The sequence below is a fragment of the Antedon mediterranea genome, chromosome 1 (genome assembly GCF_964355755.1).
Source record: "Antedon mediterranea chromosome 1, ecAntMedi1.1, whole genome shotgun sequence".
Taxonomy (NCBI): Eukaryota; Metazoa; Echinodermata; class Crinoidea; order Comatulida; family Antedonidae; genus Antedon; species Antedon mediterranea.
This window is the reverse complement of record NC_092670.1, coordinates 17,643,062-17,666,788: the sequence shown is the minus strand read 5'-3', so window position 1 is coordinate 17,666,788 and position 23,727 is coordinate 17,643,062. Positions and strand designations below refer to the sequence as shown.

The 23,727-nt window shown below is 32.3% G+C and overlaps 1 protein-coding gene across 3 annotated transcripts; it reads right to left on the bottom strand.

Moving 5' to 3' along the window:
- Window positions 1-394: 394 nt before the first annotated feature.
- Window positions 395-23,564, bottom strand: LOC140059609 (uncharacterized). Of its 3 annotated transcripts, none has more exons than XM_072105602.1 (26): window positions 23,411-23,564; window positions 18,625-18,708; window positions 18,258-18,336; window positions 17,131-17,201; window positions 16,378-16,578; window positions 14,391-14,478; window positions 13,856-13,998; window positions 12,735-12,860; window positions 11,781-11,946; window positions 10,793-10,816; window positions 8,875-8,989; window positions 8,599-8,681; window positions 7,607-7,670; window positions 7,257-7,466; window positions 6,917-7,028; window positions 6,759-6,833; window positions 6,224-6,425; window positions 5,718-5,923; window positions 5,325-5,529; window positions 4,564-4,651; window positions 4,158-4,241; window positions 3,580-3,725; window positions 3,222-3,304; window positions 1,736-1,818; window positions 1,411-1,502; window positions 395-1,037 (listed from the first exon to the last, which is right to left on the bottom strand). In XM_072105602.1, exons 1-26 carry the CDS (start codon window positions 23,435-23,437, stop codon window positions 796-798), a joined length of 3,099 nt encoding a protein of 1,032 aa, XP_071961703.1. In that variant the 5' UTR covers window positions 23,438-23,564; the 3' UTR covers window positions 395-795. The 3 variants fall into 3 exon arrangements, with proteins under 3 accessions (XP_071961703.1, XP_071961688.1, XP_071961696.1); XM_072105587.1 differs by lacking the exon at window positions 23,411-23,564 and adding an exon at window positions 20,835-21,018; XM_072105595.1 differs by lacking the exons at window positions 10,793-10,816; window positions 23,411-23,564 and adding an exon at window positions 20,835-21,018.
- Window positions 23,565-23,727: the final 163 nt, after the last annotated feature.

Genomic DNA, 23,727 nt, shown 5'->3' with positions numbered 1-23,727 from the left:
TCATCAACAGAATACAGAGGAAATCCTTAGGCCTTTGGTTGCTCAATTGTGGCAATTGGCAGAATTTGGTTGTTGGTGTTAATTATTGCAACTGATACCTAGATCAGGGCTAGAGCTGCCAAGATAATGCTTAGACTTACATCGCATTACAATGAGTATTGTCATCAACTGGCAATTTGACAATGCATAATCGTGTGTTAAAGCTCAATATTGCAATTGTCACCCACAGCAGAAAATCACAACACTGATTGTATAAAAAATAAACAGTGTGTCAGCCAATTAATAATTGGGAGTAAACTGGTTTAAGGGTCTTTCACACCTGTTCCGGTTGTTTGTACGCGGCTATGTGCATATCGATTGGCGCATAGCCACGTGAAAACGCATGTTGGCTTTTTATTCGCCGGACCTGGTGTGAAAGGCCCTTTATTCCGATTGATTACACCACCTTAAATCGCAATGTAATGTATGTCTGAATAGGGTGCAATGCAGTAGGTCAACATAGGACTGATTGCAACTAGTTTATAGGGCAACAATAACGCATGATTTACTGAACACAACTCAACTCAACTGCAATCATGTTGACATATTTTGTGAAACTGTGTGTTACTTTGAGTGGTGTTCAATTGCGTTCAGTTGCTTAATAGAGCAGTTCCAATTTTATGTCGACCTAAGCCCGTTTTTAGGATAAACATATTCGCATAAATCACATTCGCAACAACTGACGAGGGCGCTGAATACCGTACCGTAGCTGCAATCCACATACAATCAAAATAATTTGTACAACTTTTCATCAACTCAATACGTCTCTGAATCAGACGTGTCTGCGTTGCTACCGGTCCGACTGTGATTGCCGTCCCCATCAGTAAGGTCAAGGCTACCTAGTGTGCGCGTCTGGCCTAGCTCGCCGGTCAACGCCATGGTGATTCGTGAATTTGCTGCTGTGCTGTTCGGTGAGAATGGAATCATTTGTGCCAGGATTATAGCGAGGCAATCAGCCACTTTAGAATTAGCTGAACAACTTAAAGCTGGTGTGTACCCTATGCAAGAAAACCAAAAAAATGTATATATACATTATGAAAAAAAGAACAAAGAAACAATATATGATTTATAAAACACTACAGTATTACATTAATTATTTTAGTTTCCTATTTCAGTCAATCCTGATAAAAAAAAGATGAGGAGAATAATTCAGTAGAAACCACACTCTCATTGCAAATTGAATCTTTCTCCTTTTCTGCATTTGTTGCACCAGTTCCCTTCTTCTGTCACCCTTCCCTCTTTTGGTACACCAACGCTTCACCCTCCTTCAACCTTCTTTGCATCCCACCCCCTTTACAAATGTCCTACATATTCAGAACCATTCCACCTTTGTGTCTCTGCACATGCCAAGAAAATAAATAGATAATTTACCTCTATTGTCTACTGCTAATAAACTAGCTCCTTTGGATATGAGTTCCTGGACTACAGCTACTAACCCACTGGCTGCTGCTATATGCAAAGCTCTGAAACAAATCAAATCAAAATTATCATTTCATTTATTTGTTTCATTTAAATAAATAATAATAAGAATAAAAAGAAGATAATTAGAAGAGCTTATGAGAAAGTACAGCTTGTAATGCTACTAAAAAATAAAAACCACATCTAAAAGGTTAGTAAACAGGGGAGGTAATTAATTAAGAATTAATATTTAAGGGAATAAATTAATAAATAAGAAAAACAAATACATTTTACTTACGTCATTCCTTCACAATTTGCTTTGCTAATGATAATTGGATCCGTAATTTTCTCTAAAATCATCAATGCACATCCTTCGTGTCTCTAAATAAAACAAATTTATGATAAAATAAAACATAAACTTGGAAAGATGCAACACAGTGCTTTTTAAAATTTTGATACAATCAATGTTTACACAAATTTGGCACAATAAATGCTAGCTAGTAGTAAGCAAATATTGCATGCTTTGTACCACACAAATAAACAACAGCTTAAATATAAATTTATGTGGATTTAACAAACTTGTCTTTTTTAGTTTGGCAGGGCTCAAATTTTTCTGAGCATTTTATACTTGCCATGTTCATTTTGCAACAAATTTCATGACCTACACTAGAAACCCATATTGACTAGCCCATAGCCATCTATATTAGACTTTGTACGCCACTTCATAATGTCATTGTAATCAATTACATAAAGATGAATGGATCTTTCAGTGTAAAGAAGTGATCATATTAAAAAGAATAAATTCAACCACCATAAAAATATTGTGATATCAAGTGTTTCATATAAAAGAGTTTTTTTGTCATTTCAATTTAGAAAATAAACAAAAAAAGGAAAACATTTATTTAATCAGATTGTGTTTACAGTTTAAAAGAGTCAGTGATGTTTAAAACCAAGAAAATTGACAGCGAAGTGATTGCACAAAATTTAAACTATAGGAAGGGGAGGTGAAGATTGGGGAAAATAGATTACCGTTTTTGAAAGAAAATTTTGAAAAATTGAAAGTGATAATTTATGTTAAAAACCCAAAAAATACCCATTTCATTTTTGGAACAAACCTGTCTCCAATACTCATAGAGAATAATATTTGAAATGCCATAATCTCTCTGTGGTAATAATATTTTAATTCAGTAAATATGATATTTTTGTTATTCTATGCAAGAATATTGTTTTTATGCTTACTTTGCGTACCCAAAGCCAACAGCTTAATGTTCCATTTGAAGGATAAATCCATCAGACCTAAACATTTTTTAGGGCCTCCTCTCATGGGTCTGTCTCAGTTTTGCTTTTGTGTGATCTTACTCTTTGTATATATTAATAATTTTTTGTATATCTTTAATTGTATGTTATTGTATTGTTATTCTGCTGCTAGAATAAATATACGAAACCATACATAACCAATCAGTTTAAAAACTAATTTATTATGAGTTTGTAACTTGCTTCAGAGCTAATTTAATATTGAAAGTGATAATTTATGTTAAAAACCCAAAAAAATACCCATTTCATTTTTGGAACAAACCTGTCTCCAATACTCATAGAGAATAATATTTGAAATGCCATAGACCTTAACATTTTTTAGGGCCTCCTCTCATGGGTCTGTCTCAGTTTTGCTTTTGTGTTATCTTACTCTTTGTATATATTAATTATTTTATTTAATTTAATATTGGTTATAAGGTAATAACACTTTGTTAACAATTAATGTAGCATAATGATGGATAAGTACTTACCTGCATACAAGCATGATGTAATGCTGTTGACTTTTCATTATCCTGTAGTTTTAAATCTACATCAGTTTCATTTACAATCAGCTCTGAAAATACAAACAAATGATAAGATTTTTATTCCATTACTGCAGTAATTACATACTATTTATTGTATGTCGCCTTAAAAAAACAAAACTGTCTTCATAGGGAGCCTTGGATTCTGACGGTCTAGGTATGCCATGTTTGCGCATGCTTGGATGTATTTTCTCAGTTTTGGTGGTTTTGAAGACCAGGCTAAAATCGAACGCGTAGCTCCTATGTCATCAGAAATCAAAAGCTAGAATATATACTACATTATAACTCATTTAACCTTTGAACTTACCAACAGCCCCTGCAGAGCCAGTTTCTGCTGCCATCATTACACACGTCTTGCCGTAATGATCCATTATGTTAATGTGACCACCATGTTGTAGCAAAAACTGTAAACATTCTACCTGATCGTTGAGGGCACTAGCATGTAATGCTGTCCTATAAACAATAATATATAAAGTTTGATATCAAATTATAAGACAATCATTCGCTGAAGATTAACATTAAACAATTTTTAAACTAAAAAAACATTAAAATATCGTTTCTTACCAAATATTTAGGTCAAAATGTAAAAAGGTTTAGTGATAAAATAGTAGCAGATTTTTATTCAGTCAAATGTCATAACCTCTAATAAAACCCCTGGCAAAATCCTCAATCCAGATGTCACATGTGACACAATAGATTTAACAAGTACTGTATAACCTAATTTAACCATTAATTCCTACTATTCAGTATACAGTTGTATTGTGTGATGAATATGTGATGGTGTATCAAGGAACTATCCTAAGTACAGAGAATCTGTGAAAATAGAAACATAGTAATGGTAAATATGGTTACAGTAAATTGATTAATATATTGAGTGTTACTAACCTTCCTTTGCTATCTTGTAAATTGACTATTTTATCGCCAAGGGATTCAACTAACAACTCGGCACATGTTTCATTGTCATTTAATCTAAAAAGAAATGAAATAATTTTATAAAAATTTATTATAAACAATTAAAGGGTATTTATCAAATTACAGTATTATGTTTGTGTGTGTGCCACTAGGGTCAATCATGCATATTAAGGCTCATAGCAAGACTAATATCAGTTATCTTCAGTGAAATATCCATTGACTAGTCTGTACAATAGAATGTGAATTTATTGTGCACAAAACTTTTCAGTGCAAATATTTATTCCTATGAATATAGTTTAAACCAGATGAAATTATTTCAATACAGTCAAATTTGTGGAAAATAAATACAAATTGTTTTTTTAATTTGGACATTACTTACACAGCACAGTGTAAAGCTGTAAAAGCATTGCCTTCAAAGAACTTATGCTGACCCTGTTCAAGTAACAACTCCACACAGCTTTCATGACCTAAGAAAATAAACAAAAATACATCAGTGGCAGAATCAGTTTTGAAACAAGAAGGAGGTGGGCAAAGCTAAATCATTTAACATGAAGTACTGAAAAATACACAGTATATTTTATCTATGAGGATTTTGAAATAGGGAGGAGGTGGGCAAGGCTTAATCATTTTACAATGAAGTAATGGAAAATACACAATACAATATCTATCAGGATTTTGAAATAGGAGGGAAGGTGGAGAGGGTAATGAAGTATTACTTAATGTTCTATCTGTTGTATTGCTTTTACTAAAATGTAGGAGGTCCTGTGCCAGATGATCTCATTTCTAACCTCATATGTTTATGTGGAGTTCTTTATTCTATCTGACAAAATACAGGAAATAATACATAATGACTACTTGCAAAACAATCTGTTATTTAATAACAGACATAAAGAAAAACAGCAGATGATGCTGACCATTATAAGCTGCCCAGTTAATAACAGACATAAAGAAAAACAGCAGAAGATGCTGACCATTATAAGCTGCCCAGTTAATAACAGACATAAAGAAAAACAGCAGAAGATGCTGACCATTATAAGCTGTTATTTAATAACAGACATAAAGAAAAACAGCAGAAGATGCTGACCATTATAAGCTGTTATTTAATAACAGACATAAAGAAAAACAGCAGAAGATGCTGACCATTATAAGCTGCCCAGTGAAGTGGTGTGTAGCCTCTATTATCCAGAAGGTTTGTACTGCCAGCTTGAAGAAGAGCTCCTAGGATACCAACATGGCCACATGCTGCTGCCATGTGCAGTGCTGTACGACCTTTTATGTCACGTGTAGAAGTCTTCACCCCATGTTGTAAGAGGGCATCTACACATTCTTCATGTCCGTTAGCAGCCTAGGAAATAGAACAAGGTTGAAATTAATTGTTTATACAGTAGTAAATAAAATGATGCTGTTAAAGATTATGAGGATGATGAAAATGGTTAATATCAAGTTATCATAATATCATTTCTAATGCTGTGATTTAAGGATAATTTAAGATTCCAGGATATGAACAAGTAGAATATCAAGATGAACACATACCCCTCTATGAAGAGCAGTTCGATGATTAATATCTGCAATAGACAAACTAGCCTTATGCGAGAGTAACAACAACACAGCATCTATATGACCATTGGCTACGGCCACCATTAATGGCGTACGGTTCTGCTCGTCAACGCAATCTACAGCCTGCCTTGACTCGGCATTCTCTATTAGAATTTTGAGGCATTCGGCATGACCATTATAAGCTATAAATATATAAACTAACATGTTAAACATATTCTGTAAGGTAAAGGAAATTAAGCCACTGACATTATTGAATTAAATAACAAAAATTAACATTTTAATTCAATACATTGTTCTCAATACTGTAGTTACCAATGATGCATGTTTTAGTTAAAACATTAATCTTATAGCTTCTCAAGCTTACAGGATCACCTCTGTCCATTTTATTGTAACTTTTCTTTTTCATAACTTATTGATGTACATGTTGTTGTCTTCTTTGTTTTAAACATGGATGCAATAAATATTACAATTAAAATTCTTACCAGCTGCGTGTAATGGAGTTCGTTTAGAGACTGAATCATGTACTAAGATCGTTGCTCCTTGGATTGCTAATGTTTCAATACATTCTGAATGACCTTTGAAAGACGATAGATCCAGTGGTGTCCGTCCATTGGCGTCTTGGATATCTAAGCTAATAATTGATCTCATTAAAACACTCAAGGCATCAGCATGTCCATTATAAGCCTAGAAGAAAGAAGAGTGATCTTTAATCAATGAATATATTCAATCTTTACTTTGGTGTATTTCCACTGTCCACCATAAGTGACAATCCAAAAATATACATGCAAGTAGCTTTACAAAAACAAACGTCATTGGGAATGTCTTGTTATCAGACAGGATTTAAACCCAGGACCCTGGGATTGGTAGCAAAGTATCTTAACCACAAAGCTCCTCTTATTTTGGTTGGAAAAAAAATCACTATAAATGATGTCGTCACAATACTGTATATATCAAAATGACATGACTAAACTAAGATTCACAAATTTCTTATATACTTAAATTCTAATTATTACTTACTGAAAGGTGTAGTGGTGTTGTAAGTGGAGCGATACCAGCACTGTTTAGTAAGTCAGCTCTACCATCGTTTAACAGCTAAATAAGAATAAATGTATACATTTTTATAACGAGTTTATCCTTCTCATAATATTTTTTATTATAAGGTAGCAACATCATACCTTGTCTATAACATGGCTATGTCCATGTGCGGCAGCATAGTGGACAGCGTTGTACCCATTGATGTCCCGTAGACTTGCATCGGCACCATTGTGAAGAAGATGGTCAACACAACTGAGAGGAAAATGTAGAAATATTTTTAGATTAAAAACATTTGTATAACTATAATATTAATATATAATACAAAACCTTCAAAGAAACTATTATAATAAACATTAATATTCATAATAAACGTCATGAATATTTATTAACTATGATATTGAGATATCAATGTTAGAAAAACAAGTTTGATTATAAAGATATGAATACACAGAAAAATGTCATGAATATTCATTGACTTACTCCGCTTCAGCGTCAGTGGCAGCAGCATAGTGCAAAGGAGTGCAATTTCTTGCGTCTGCTGAATTGACAAATGCTCCCATGGCAACCAATGACAATACACATTGATGATTGGCATTGCCCGCTGCGTAGTGCAATGCTGTCCTGCCCTCTTTGTCTACAATGTTAAAGTCGGCTCCACTACGTATTAAAAGGTCTAAACAGTCAACATTCCTGCAGATAAATTAAGACATCATTTAATAATGTTGAGAAAGTTATGCTCTAACTTGTCTGTGTGTAATCGTATGTCATTTATTGAACATGACCGTAACAAGCTGATCATGAAATATATATTTAAGTACGTGCTTACTTACCCACCACATGCAGCTGCATGAGCACATGTTCTTCCATTGTCATCTACTTCATTTATATTACAACCTAATATCAAATATAAATATCCATAAATGTAAAAGTAAGCAATTTTGTTACTTAGTGAAACCCATTATATCTAATCTAATTGATGATATCCCAAATATATTTATTGCAGTAAAATAATCTGACATGGTCCATTAACTTGCCCTATAGAGTTTACTGTATACAATGTTTAAATCAATTTAAAACTAAAAGTAAATCCATTTCATATGCAATAGTATACAGATCATAACCTAACTGTGAAAGTAACCTTACATGATACAGGCGCCACATGTGATACACATGAGATGCTGTATCATGAAATTTGCCTATGACAACTAAATAAACATTGTCATACATGAAGATATTATTATTATCCTCTTAATAAACATCTTCCCAGTTTAAGTATGTATATAAAAAGTTATAAAACATGCTTTTAAATGGTTGAGCATTCCTTGTGAATATTAGTATTTGCGTAAGCTTTTTTAAGATTATTTACGAAAGATTGTGAAACATTTTTGATGCGATTAACAAATGAAGCAGTGCGAAATGTAAATAAATTAATGGAAAAAATAGCAAATCTTTCATTAACGTTTAGAATATACAAAATGTTATTGTTTATTTTTCATTTGTTATTATGATAAACACCAGTAAAGCCATGTAGACCATAAAAAACAATATACATTATATGTTATTATCTATATAAATCCTGAACATACATTCTTGACTACATTTGGTAGTGATGGTGTCATACCATTAGAATGCAAGACACTCAAATTGGATTATAACTACAAGAGTTATTTTGTGTATGGTGGGCAAAAGTGGTTATAATTGGAGGAGTACTGTGACTGTAACACTGCAATAGATGGAATATAATACTGTATGAGATTTTCTAAATACCATATACCAAACCTTACCTTTTTTTTTTACTCGATATGAACCTGAATAGACTTACCTGCCTCTAACAAACGCCTACAACATTCAACATAACCATTTAAACTTGCTAGATGGAGAGGCAGCATACCATTTACACCACATCTAAAATTTAAAAGAATAAATGTTAAAAAATTCTATATACTAGTCAAACTAAATCAATTTATTTGGTAAGAACTACATACATTCATCTAAATACCTATTTTATTAAATTATACAAACTATCAAAGTTTAAGATACTATGCATGTCATTTTAATCAACAAAATTCCCAAATGAAATGTTATCTGCAGACATTACCTTTTTGGATTAGCTCCATTTGCTAGCAGGGTAACCAAAAGCTGTTCATGGCCATACTGTGCAGCAAGATGTAAAGCTGTACTACCTCGCTGATCAGGACAATCTACTATGGCCCCTGTAAAATAATGGATTAATCTAACAACTCAATTTAACCATTTTTAACACACAAATGTAATTTAATGATAAAGGAACAGATATTAAAAAATACAATTTTATCTAAAATGGTCTATTTGTCAGAATCATGTTTTTCAATACACAATTCCTGTGTCCGAATCAGGCCAACCCCCCCCCCCCCCCAGATTTAATTACGGTACATTTAAATAAATACTTGGTATTTCTACTGGATATATTAAAAAATATAATCTATGAATTTGCAAATATAGTACAGTATTATGGTATGGTCAGTCTTACAATGAAGTGAAATCTGGAAATGGACCACAAAAATGATTCAAGGCAAGATAATATTCATTGGGGAAAGAAAATGATCACATACTACAGTAACTTTTCTGCTTAATGAATAGGTCTACTATGATCTACTGCATAAGAAATAAAAAAAAGTCTAATTGATGCTCTAGAAAACAACAATAAATAATGAGTCATTAATGTTTTAACCTAATTAATGATAATTTCTATTTGTATTGAGTGATTGCAACGATCATTGTTCATGTTAAGCTCTGTCTACACTATCAAACTAATTTGACAAAAGTGTGATGTGCCTAAATATGGTAGTAATATTCATATGGTGGTGATGACATCATCATGTCCATATGTAGGCACATCATCTGTTTTTGTCACATACAGTAAAGTTTGATAGTGTAGACAAGGCTTTACACTTTTCAACTACATTCTTCTCTCATAAAGCATCATATCATGTCAGTGCTGACACAATTAAGGCATTCTTTCTCGCTATATGAATTGTTCATCAGGGTAACCCCATACTCATCTTTGTCTTAACCACTCTCTGGTGGCTTTATATTAATGCTTAAATGTTGTTAAAAATATAAAATTGTGTTTACAGCTATAGGATTCCTATATATGAAATGTTAGAACTTGCTTTGATGTCTCAGTGGTCAATTTCATTATAAATTTTTATTTTTATTACATGTACCTCATTGATACTACTAACAGTAAATTAAGAAAAAGGAATATTCAAATAAACAATCAATTATTGAATTAATAGTATTAAACGTAAAAAAATATTTAATAATAGAAAAAAGAATGTTCTAAATGAAACTTATTACTATTAAAATCGTTTCTTATAGTTATCTGCTATTTACAGAAGTATAATATTTGAAATAATTTGAATTAATAAAAAAAATATTATATTAAAAGCTAAAGCAAGATTATAATTAGGTGCATCTATCAGATTACGATGGTAAAAATAATAATTTTAACAAGAAAACAAAAGTAAATATATATAATGAGGTAACATCAAATATGAAAGTAAAGAATATATATCGAAAAATATTAAAAAGTAAAAAATAAATGAACTGCAATCACCTCTCTCAAAACCGGGCAAGTTTGGGCTTAACATTTCTGAACTACCTTAGGCTGGTCCAAAATGTCTGGACTACCTTAGGCTAGTCCAAAATATCTGGACCACCTTAGACTAGTCTAAAATGTCTGGACAACCTTAGGCTATGCCATAATATTAGTCTTGTTTCAAGAATATTCAGAATGATTTACTTAGTGGAAAAAATTTTGAAAAAATTTTGACTTTCTGGATTGACCGGTATTGGGAGAGTTGATAGAAATATAATAAATTGTATAACATAAATAAATTTTATATAATAATGTTGCAGATAATTAATTAAAGCTTTTGAGGGTGAATCAAGCATTAAAAACAAAAGGGCGCATTTGCATGATGTAAGTTTACCGTGACAGGGGTATAATAAACTATCAAACTCTCCTTACTCACCATTGTCTATGAGTATCTGAATGGCTTTGAAGCAGAAACATGAAACACATATCAAATACTGAATGCTTGCTACAATATTGCTAACATTTGTTTTTATAAAATACAGTACAGCCCTCCTTTGGGACACACCTATTCAGGGAACACTCCTATTCAGGGGACACACCCATGAAATGAATGAGTGGCAATATATGTTTTAACACTACAGCCAACCTCTATTTAACAAGCGGAAACTTTGTTGGGTGTTCTACTGTGCAGTACAACCCTTTGGTACACCCCTATTTAGGGCACACCCTTACAAAGGGAATACTTTTCCATGAAATTAATGAGGGGTACTATATGTACAGTCAACCCCTATTCATAGACAACTCTAACAGTATTAATAAGTGTCCTATTTTGACCAACAAGCAGGTGTGGTATGAATGTACTGTAAAGTAAGCACATTAAAGATGTATTGTCCCAAAAAATCATGAAATTAATAAAATCAGACTTTGAATACTGTAGCCCATTTTGCAGCTTTAATAAAGTTAAATCACTTTCATAGAAAAAAAATGCAAACAAATATTGTTTTCAATTATAAAAAGCCAAAATAAACAGTTACATTTAGCCAAAAACCAATTTGCTTTAAATTTAAGATTTTTAAGGTAAATATTTTTTTTTTTCGATCCAATTCTTGCTAAAAATGAATAGCTATTATGTATAGTATATTAAAAAAAAAAATGTTAAAAAGTTATTTTTTCAGGGGGACAATACATCTTTAAGTAAACTTTACTGGCTGATTGGGAAAAATAATTAAGTCATCGGTTTGTTAGTTACACATTTGTGAACTCTACACATTTTGAGAAACATTGAGGGTGAAAATTACAGCAGTTGAGGTTTGTGAGAGAACACAAAATAGTTCATAATGATTTACATACCATTACTATAATCACTGCAGTAGACAATGACGCTACTGCAGTATCTGCAGCAGGATAAAACTTAAAAAACTTACCATGTTGTATCAGTGTTTGGGAGCGTGTGTATCTTCCCTGCAAGGCTGTCATGTGTAGAGGTGTACGTCCGTCTTTACATTGTGCTGTAGTGACTGCACCTTTGCTGACGAGTAGCTCAAGACACACAGCACCATGAGGAGATGCCGCTGCAAGATGCAAAGGTGTCTAGCAAAATAAAGAAAGAAAAGAAAATATATGTATAGTTTTAAGCACACACTTTCATTTTAGAAGTAACTGATAATCTAACATAATTTTGTACTACATATTTTGCTATACCATTTCATCAATATGTAGCAATAAGGTACTTGATGTAGTTTTTTGTCACGACATTGTTGAAAATGTTCCATGCCTTTGCCTATTGGGTAATCAATTTCGAACTGAACCAGAAACTCACCTTTCCTCAAATTGTGATAATGGTGGTAATGTAAAAATGGTAATCAACATTTTTTTAAATTATACTACTTCTATTATTGAAACAACTTGAGTATTGTAATAATAAATTAAAAATAGCCTTTATTGTTAGTAATAATAATGATAAACCGCATCAACATTAATGAGATTGAGAGGGTTGAAAATATTTGTTAAAAAAATGACAACAAAGTAAATGATAAAAATTAAAAAGAAAACAAACATGTAAGTGAAAATATATAGGAGAATTTGTAATTCTAAATAATTATCATAACACTAAAAAAGGTAAAAATAACAGCAGATTTACATATGGTATCATGTCTAGCGAGGATAAACACTCCTGCAGTATTGTATCTACTGACAGCAACAGGCCATACCATAGCAATTAAATACAAACATATCCGGACCCTCAAAATAATTTCTCACTATACTACAGTATCTCATATGGGATGAAGTTTTCTGTCAGGAGGCACAATACTGTAGGAATTTTATTGGCGCTAGGCATGTTACCGCTCATGTATTGGGTAAAAATAAATGATGCTCACTTGGCCTTTGTGGTTGGTCGTTGTGATGGAAGCATTGCAGCATAGAAGTTCATGTACTACCGGGTTGTTACCATTTAAACATGCAATATGCATCGGTGTGTTGCCATGGATATTAGTGGTATCCACCTAAGATTAGTAAATAAATAATGGTAACTAACTTGTTAAGACTATAAAATAATAAAGTCATGATGTTAGCAATAAATCTGGAATGGTAAATACCAAATATGACTGCATTGAGGTTTCTTTCACACCTACTCCGCTCCGGCAAATAAAATCGTACCTCAGTGATTTTTTTATTTCACGTTGCTAAACATGGCTTTGCATCAATCCTTTTACTCGATAAGCACATAGCTGCATGACGCATTGTTAGAAAGAAAAGTTGTTAATCCTGTACGCGTAATCTGATGCAAACCTGAACTGGAGCCAGACCAGAGCAGGTGTGAAATAACCTTAGGCCTGAGAACAATGACATTCCAATCTAAAACATTATTTTATTTGGTTGAAAATACAGTTCTTCTCCATTTAACTCATTGTAACATCGACGTTGTCCGAGTTGGCCTTTTGTAGCTACTCTATGGAATCAGGCATCTTAATTAAGAATCGCATATGTTGTTTATACCGGAAACAATAAATTTATTAAAAATTGAAATATTGTGTTCAACTAATTTGCAATTTATTTCCATAAAATGTGGATCAATATTTTATTTTAAAGCTATGTCTACACTATCAAACTTTATGTGACCAAATAAATGTGATATGCCCATATATCGTCGTGATGATGTCATATCACTATCATATTTAAGCATATCACTACCATATTTGGGCACATCACACTTTTTTAATGAAACTAGTTTGATAGTGTAGACAGAGCTTTAAACAACTTAACACACACACACATGATTTTACTTTTTATGCAACAGGAAATAAATCCAGTTTTTTTTTTCTAAAGGGTGTGCCCATTCCTTCCTGGATTGAATAATCCATTCAGTCTACTGTATGATTAAATATTATTAATAATAATTGTAAAATGGAACATATAGTGTACAACTTTTTTAAGGGTCTACCCAGATAAGGTTATAAGATAATGTAATAAAAATAATAGAATTTAAAACTGCAGTTACCTTTGCACCAAGAGTTAGAAGTAGTTGTACGACACCGACCTGGCTGCTGGCAGCCGCGGCGTGTAAGGGCGTGTACATGTTTTTGTCACGACATAGTATATCTGCATCATAATCAAACAATACTTTTATCACCTCAACATGCCCTGATGAAACAAAAGTAAAAACAAAACTAAATATCAGTGTTCATGTCTTGTACATGTACTGTACATAATTATTCTAACATCTCATCCCAAGATAATCACTTTAAAAAACAATGACAGGAGAATGTTGGGAAGAGATAGGAAGAGGAAAGGATGATGTCATAAAACCATTTTTTTCCCCATTTTTTCCCCCATCTTTCAAATGTGGGATTTCCTCAGTTCTAAAGCCATCTTCGTCCAGGTACTAGGCTCATATACATTTTTGAATTGGATAGTTTAAACAAAGATCAGGGGAAAGATTTAGATCCATTTATTTACTGTAAAAAGAACTTTGGAACGTTCTAACAAGAAATTCATTCCATTTTTATATCAAAGATCCAATCATTTTTAATTACCCATAAAGGCAGCCCAGTGTACGGGTCGTCTCTCCTTTTTATCTTGTGCATTCACCGTTGCACCTTTTTCTATTAATAGTTTCACCATCTACAATTACAAAAGACATTATATATTAATAGATACAGTACATCATAAACTTAATGAGTAAGAATATTCATTTACTTCAGCTACTAAATACCCCATGCTAAGGCTCTGAGTTCTGTTCCATAATTATCACATTGTATTCAAACATATTATAATGCTGATGAAATAGTGTTGCCAAAATTAAAAAAATATCACATTGTATGCAAACATATTATAATGCTGATGAAATACTGTTGCTAAAATATTTACAGTAATTAATATCCTATAAATTTCATATTATAAAATTTAAATCTGAATTTAGTTTGCTGACCAACATTATGAAACAGTCTTCTGATGTGATACTTATTTACATTTCTATTTGGTTTAAGGTTAATATGGACGATGATAATCACAGTAAGATTTTTGGTTTTCAATAATTACTGCCAAATAAGTAAAAGGGAAAAACTATATTTAGAAAATATTCTTAAATAAATATAACATTACACAAAACTAAATGTCTGAAATAGTAGGTAATTAAACTTTACTATCTAAATTCTACAGTTGAACAGTGACCTAATAAAACCTAAAACACGGATTGCAAACATCTAAAAAACATGAATAAAAAAAATATGAGAACTAGAATGTGTGAAACATTACAAGTCAACAAAGCTGAGAAATGTCAACATGATCTTAAAAACAAGTTTTATAACCTTGTTTAGAAACAGATTGTAGAAATCAGTGAATAATTTCGCCAGTGTAGCATAGCAAAAAGCTATACAAAACAACCTTATTACTAATGCTATACATTTCTAAAATTGCTTAGCAAAAAATACTACAATAGAAAACTATGTTTCTTGACTCAAAAATGATGTTGTTATTTTTACAAACACAAGCATAATAAAATGAATTAAAGAAGTTTTATTTATGTTACTTATGCTTATGTTATTTGCATTAGGTTGTGTAAAATTAACTTATTTCAAAATATTTTGGGTGAAGGGTGGCCAGAGATGATCATAGGACGAATAATATCTTACACAATGATACTGTATTATGTGAAATCAGCTTAAAATTCAACCATTTAACCATGTAGAAGAGCATGCTTAATATGCATATTGTGGTTATTGCAATTTGTACTGGTAAAGGAAACATTCTAGTCTGTATAGTCTACAGTTAGCCTCTACTCTTTGCTAGCCAAACTTTGAGTACTGTCTTTAGTTGCACAAGCAGTGGTACTGTATACATGTAAGAAGTAAAAATGTTGTTTGCGCTTGTTAATTATGCCTATAACCCTTGGTCATACAAATTAAACTATTTACAGCCGATTCATATTCTGCCTTAATGTGAATACTACAGTGCACTACCTGCCTGTCAGGTTATCATCAAAAAGTGATTAATCTTGTTGATCACTTTGAAAGAAAACTAAGCCTATCTATTAATAGATTCACTTAGCCCGCTTACATGCAGGATGAGCTACAGGATATTAGCATATTATTAGTGGACAGTCTACTGTAGATAACATAATGAATGATTCGATCAATTAAGAAGTTCAGGTTAAGACAGGACAGTTCAAAATCAATATTTGTAATTTATTTTAATTAGCAATAAAAATATTATTATCAAACTTGGCAAATATGTTGGCAGTAATAACTATTATTATATAGTATAATACATGCTACATAAAATACATGCTAAGAAGTAAGATCAATACAAAAAATTCAAAAAATGTTTATTCCTTGCAATTCATTCTATTCAGACTATTTTGAAAAAGTTGATATGTAATTACAACAGTAATAGCAAAGTGTCGGCTGTTCATAGAATGTGTCTCACTGTTGTTCATTGGCTCCAATGGCATATGAATAAATGTATTTAGTTTTTTTGAAATTAATTTTTCAGTGGAATTATTATAAAAATATTTTATTTTACCTCAACATGACCGTTGAATGCTGCATGATGTAAACTAGTGCGTCCAGCTCTGTCTGCAACGTTCACTGTTGAAAGGTTGGGAACGAGAAGTTCTGCGATGTTGACGGCATTGTGAGCAGCAGCCACGTGAAGCGGTGTCTGCCAATTCTTATCCCTCGCGTTCACGTCAGCAGAATGCTTCAGCAGCATTTTCACCGATTCCTGAAATTCACCACAAACAAAATGAATACATACCAAAACCAAATTGGGTTTTTCCAACTTGGTGGGATAGTGGATAAGTATATTAAAGGTTGAGGTTAATATGTAAAAGAGCCGATGATTTGCGATGATGTAGGCACCTATGCATACACTGTGTTGTTGGTCTTCTGGACCTAGAATCCAAAAAAATGGAAATCAAGTGAGGCAGTATGTCCCAATGTCACCGTATTCTCACAATGAATTACCAGTAGTCCTACCTGTACTGTAGGTACAGTACTACTACCAGCAAATCAAACTCTACATAATTATTATAGAGTATCCTTAGGCAGGACAATCTAACAAGAGGATGCTGAACTCTTGAGATCAAAGGGTTTATTTGTGGCTGTGACATGATCAGTTTCAAGCCCCTAAACAGAAGAGAATATGTACGTATAGTGCAGTACTGTTGGTATTTGTCACAGCCAGAGATAAGATCAAAGGACTGTTACAAGTTCATCACGGCAAGGCGAGCTCAGTGTCCTGTTGTTAGATTGACTTGGTTGGTAAACCACTTACATAGCTCTTAGACGCTACTGCACGGTGAAGTGGAGTTAGCCATCGACTATCTTTTGTGTTAACTCTTGCACCTATAGCAAAATAATAAAACAAATGTTTTAACATACACAAATTCATTTTCAGACAATTAAAAGATTTTGATTGATAGCAAGTTCCAAGTTTCTTTTCAAAATTTATTTTCATTTCTTCTTTTTTTTCATATAGATATACACATATATTTTCAATAAAGAAGATTTATCCAAGTAAAGCTACAGTATACATTACAATCCATCAGTTTTTTTTAATAGCTTTTCCTTCAATGCTCTTTCTCTCTACAGTAAGGAATATTTTTTATTCTTTGAACTTATCATTATATCATTTAAAAATGACACATTTATACATTTATAAATATCTGTAATATTTAAGATGCAAGATCAACTATTTCTTGCAATATTTAGTGAATTTTCCCTCATTAATGATTAATATGATGTTTGAGTATCTGGATTTACTATTAAAGCTATCAATTGAAAAATACCTAAGGGTTGACAGAGACGTTTTAACGTGTATAAATAATGGAAATGTTTCTTATTTCAAGGTAGCTGGGATAGGTCATACAGTAGGTCACACACCCATTGCCGAAACAGCAAAGCTTCTTAATATAGAATTACTGTATACAGTACTACTGTATGTTCACAGTATGGTGAGGAAAGAATTTGTTGACTGAATAATTTCTGTATTCACACATTTGATTCAATTTTCATTCTTTGGCCAATTACAATTACTAGATATAGACATTAGTACTATTCAAAGGATATGACACATGTGCATTGCCATAGGAAGTATCATGTCATTAATTTTATTCAATTTCTTTTAAAATCCATAAAATTTAAACGTGGTTGATTGGCTTTATTTAATTCAATACACAATGAGACGATTAATTACAACTAATATCATCATTTAACTGATTTTAATTGAATAGACTTTCAAAATCAATATTTAAAATTGATACAGTATGATTAAATAACACATAGCAATTGCTTAAAAAAGAATACAAAGAATTTAATCTAGATGCACATTGCTACAAGTACTACTGTACCATGGAGTTCTCCATGGTACTACTGAACACTAAAAAAGTTGTTTCTTATTACCACTTTGGGCGAGTAGGTCCACAATTTCAGCCTCGCCACGGAAGGCTGCCGCATGCAAAGGGGTTCTCCTTTCAACATCCTGCAACAAAAAAATAGGTACTGTACAGTAATCAAGATCCAACCTGTACTATACACTGTACAATATACTGATAATAGATACATTGTGCTAAGGTCTTCTATAGTACTGTACAGCCCTGGTTTATCTAACAACCAGTAACTAAGTGTACAATATACATGGAGTTCATACTGTACTGTACAAATACTAATATTGTGTAAATTGATAGATTTTTTTTATCATGGATGGACACTTTATTATAAAGTTACTGCAGGAAATGAGTGAAAACAAAATGACTATGTCTATACGTACAGCTGTATTAACATCTTCTTTCTTGTACAACAAGGCTCTAACCTCATCAGCATCTCCATAGAACACAGCTTGTACAAGTGGTGGCTAAAATTTAAAAAAAATTAATATGCTGGTTTATTTTCATTAATTTACAGTATAACGTAAAAAAAAAGCCCATTTCAAATGACATTGACAACCTGTACAGTACTGTACGGTATACTGTAATATAAAAGAAAAATAAATAATAGTTAATTTTTATCAATTTCTATAATTTATAAATGTTCATTATAAAATGATTACAGTTCAGTAAAACATACACACAGGCTGTATTATTACAGTACTGTAACAGTACATACTTTAACATCACAAGAGGTGGAATTAAAAGAGCTACTTATATAAAGCATTAGGATAAAAACTTTCTCAATGTTTATTATTAATTAATCATTTCTTTTCCTATTATATTATTAGTTCCTAGTATCACAGACCTGCACTACAGTATGTGAATACAGGATTTGAAAAAAGTGGGGAAGTGGGAACCTCTGGATCTACATGTACTCATGTAGTTCCTGCAAAGTAGTAGAATACAAATGGGATTACACAAATTTGAAAATGATGAACATTGAACTTTAGTTATACTGAGAAAACGACAGTGATGCAGTACTACTAGTGCTATACATGAACTATCAAAACAAACAATCCTGTACTAAAACTGGTATGCTAATGTGGGTCCAATGTTAGTATACAGTAAGTGGTAATATGAAATGCTAAATGAATTGAACAAGTACATACTTGTACATACTTGATATTTAATTGCACAATACAATGCTTCTGTATTTGTACAGTAAGTGGTATTGTACCATAGACAATAGTTTCACAATATTGTATACAGTAGTACGTTGTACTGTATACTGTACAATGTTTGTATTTTTACTTGATACGGTTTCTCTATCATCAAACACATTAGTTAATAATTTATATTTAGGAACTGCTGAATCAATCACAAATGTAGAATTTCACCCGAAGACTAATTATGCAACGATACAATGAATCAAAACGCCAGTGGTGAATCCATGATTTTAACAGAGAGGGGCCTAAAAATAGTGAAATGACATGTTGAATTTAATATGATCCTATCTTCTGCCTTATAATGTTTTTAATTAGGTACACTAGGTACCAACTGGACCTACGCAGGAACAAACAAACGCTCTAATAAGATCACTGGGAAGTCTACATCTGGATGGAACATGTTTTTTTTTCCACAGGATAAGGTAAATATCAAAACATACAATTTGTGACAATAACATGAATAATTACTAAGTTAAAAACATACTACAATAGGTCATCACAGGAATAAAATACTGTACTTACATGTAACTAAAGTTATGTCTATAGTATTAAACTTTATGCGACAAATAAAAAGTGATATGCACATAAGGACACGATGACTTCATGTCAGTACCATATATGGGCACATCAATTTCTTTTGTCAGAATAGTTTGACAAAACACAATTTTCAAAACACAGATCCTTTTCAAATTGTAAAATCAAAGTGTTTTTTTTTTTAATGTGACTGAGATTGAATAGAGTAATGTATAAACTAAAAGTTGTAAATCATAATTTCCGGTGTGAATTTCTCCATTTTATTCTCCTCTCACCTCATCACCCATGGTACCAGGAGGCAATCTTTTTGATGTAAGGCAGTGATGCAGTAAAAATAGACAGGCAAAATAACAACAGGTGTAATTTGATCATTCTTTAACAATTTATACTCAATTTGCTTAATTTGTGTGATAAATGCATTACTGCTGCAACTGTAGGCTAGTAATTCAATTTGATTTTCAACTACTGTATAATTAACACCAGGCCTACAGCTTAACACTAACAGCTAAAGAAGTGAATGGTACAGTAATACTGCAATTTGAAGGTTCAGTGCCCGGTTCAGTGATGGCATGGTATTTTTCTCTCTGAATACAGTCTGCGAAATTGAGGGTCAGAGGTCACTTGACCTAAAAAATAAATTAGTAATCAAGAGATCTAGAAATTTGAAATAAAGGGGCCTAAAGATTGTAAAATGAAGTGCTGAATTGAACCTACAGTGATGTCCAATCCTGTGCACTGTCAATTTCGAGAGCTAAACTGTACCGGGGCTGGCTGAGCTCCCCCTACAGTATATAACCCAGCGTGATGCATGCAAACATGTAAAAAATTTGAAGAAACAAATACAGACGTACAGTAACAACCACCGGCAAATGGAATGGTAATCCCAAAGCATCTGTGCCACAATCGCCAAGTAACATCTTCAATAATATCCACAACAAATTTCAACAATTTTGCAAGTTGTTTTCAAACAAACTGGATACTCGCGTCTTGACAACAGCAACTAATGTACTCTTTTAATATTGACAGACTCAAAATATCTACTGTACTGATGCAATGTAAAACCTACTGTACTGGACAATTTGAAATTGCAGTGAAACAGACGACCTATGCCAGACTACAACCACATTCAATGAAGGCTGGTATTCATACAGTATCATCCTTTACATGTTATAAAATGCCAAGCCTGATATCGTCTTTATCTTCCAAGTCCCTTCAATGTAATGACTCACGGTGCAACGTTTCCTGCTTAGCTTTTTTTGTCACTCTACTGGAGCCAGAAGTTCTGATGTATTTATAAATAGCTGGCAAATTCTACTTTTCTTTTCTCACTTTCTTTTTTAGTCATTTAATAAAAATTATCAGTTGCAGAAACGTAAATGCTATTTTAAGAACACAAGAAGATTAGATTAAATATTTTAAGTTATAAATCTCTGGACTGATCAGAAAACTGTGTGTACTTTTCTTACACACCTGGACACGTCTGATTAGTATATTAAAATAGATACACTGTACTGTATAAGACGTTCCCTAAAGAAACTTTAAATATTGAAAAACAGTATAAACAAACGAGACAAAAAAAAAAGTGACTTTATAGAATTGTTACTAAACAAATTTCAATAACTAAAATTAGTACACAGGGATAACAAGCGGGTGCCGATTTCTGCTCGTTGTATTCTAGATTTTGGATCCGACACTAGCTATATTTTTTACAGGTGTACTTTTCACCTTACTTAGTACAGTTACTGATAGTACTGTAGGGGAGCAGAGGAAATTGCTATGAAACATACTTAGGTTTGTAAAATGTTGGGAGGAGCACTGCTAAAGCTTTACTATAAATAATGATAAATTAATTACGTTAATTACAGAACTTGCTAAGTGCCAATTATATTAATTAACTTTGGAAATTATACAACATATTAGTAACAATCATTAACAATATTTAAGTAAGTAGGATATTACTAATTAAAATGATGTAAGAATTGAGTAAATAATGGTGAAATGCTGTTAAATTCAAGGTCTACAACTGTAGTCTAATGCTGACTGACAGATATGGTAAGATCAGGAAATCACTTAAGGCAACACCCACAATCATGTTGCTAGAAGCTAAGTTTTTCTGAATTAATTACCGTTGTATGTCAGAGCATAATCCCATATTACAATAGATTTTTAAAAAATCACTGACCACCAGTTAATTAATAATTATGAACCTAAGAAGTTTAAGATGTATTGAGCCCCTGAAAAAATTGTTGTTGAATATGCAATTTTATTAAAGTCAGAATAGTTACTGTATTCATTATGACCAAAAAAGACCGTGCGTGCAAGCCAAGAAAGACCCTACGAAATGGTGGTGTGCACAAAATACAACTCAAAATCGTACAATTACTTACACCGTACATTTACAGTACTTACAGAATCTATTATAAACACATTTCATTTTTAGTCTTAAGCATGATTTTACCTTACATTGCTTTGCGTTGTTTTCGGTAATTAGACTGACCACAGTTGATGTAAATTTAATTGATATACTGTAGATGACACTGTATGCATTTTCAATTGTATGACAGGGAATAATTTCGCCAGTGTAGCATAGCAAAAAGCTATACAAATCAACCTTTTTGCTACACTTTTCTAAAATTGTGTAGCAAAAAATACAATACAAAACTATGTTTCTCGACTCAAAAATCAGTTTGATTAGCAATATTGCTAAACAAAATTTATAAATGAAATTTTCCCCTGTATGATAAATACAAATGGTAATTTGTATTTTATGGCCTCATTCTATTTACAGTTAATACTATAAATTCAACAGTGTTGAGATTGAAAAGATATTGTCAGTGTTTGAGTGCAATTTTAAATTACTTTTCGGGTTATTTCAAATTTCGCAACTTGAGTGCAAATCGTGCATCATACTGTACTGTATTGTTGAAATTCTGTATATCTCCAAATTATAAAATGGTTAGAGATAATGCTGTGAAAGCATTGTGCAGTATGTCATTATTAGTTTAAAGTAGTATAATAATATAAAGTAATATTTAATAAAACAAAAAGAAGTATAGGGTATTAGGTCTAGGCCTTCTAGGGCCTAGCCTATATTGTATTTATTAATTATTGACATATTTTATTTTTATTGTCATTTTTTACTAAATAACACAGGAATCACTAAACAATCCTAATAGTATTAAGTAGAGCTTATAATGCGCATGGCATTACTAGGTTCATTCATTTCCAAGATATAGCCACATTTAGGTTCCTACAGAATGTCAGTGGATAGCCAGGTTCTAGGCCTACCAGAAAAGTCGGTACACCTACGCCCTGACAGAGAATCTGACAGCAGCAAGAGTTTTGTCCCTACTGACTGTTCAGTCTAGGCCTAAGCGTCCTGTCGATTTAATGAAACTGAAGAACCTTTACTTTAAACAGAAATTACCTCTTGACATAACTGTTGAATCACCATGACTCATGGCAATGTGTCCCTGTAAATTATGCACTTCCTCTCTTATAGCATCAACTTTGGCAATAAGGGAAGTAAGTCAAACTAAATCCAATGTTTTTTTAGGATAATAAGTTTTATTTCTCTCTCTCCGCAGTCGGTTTTTGTGCAGGAAGCTAAATTGCGGTTTAGTAGAACGCCGCCATGAGAGCTAGTTAAACAGCGAATCTGATTGGTCAATAGAAAGTTGGGGAAAGTGTGAGAGGCGGGGGATTCGAAAATTGACAATATATCTCTATTTAAAATTAAGAAAT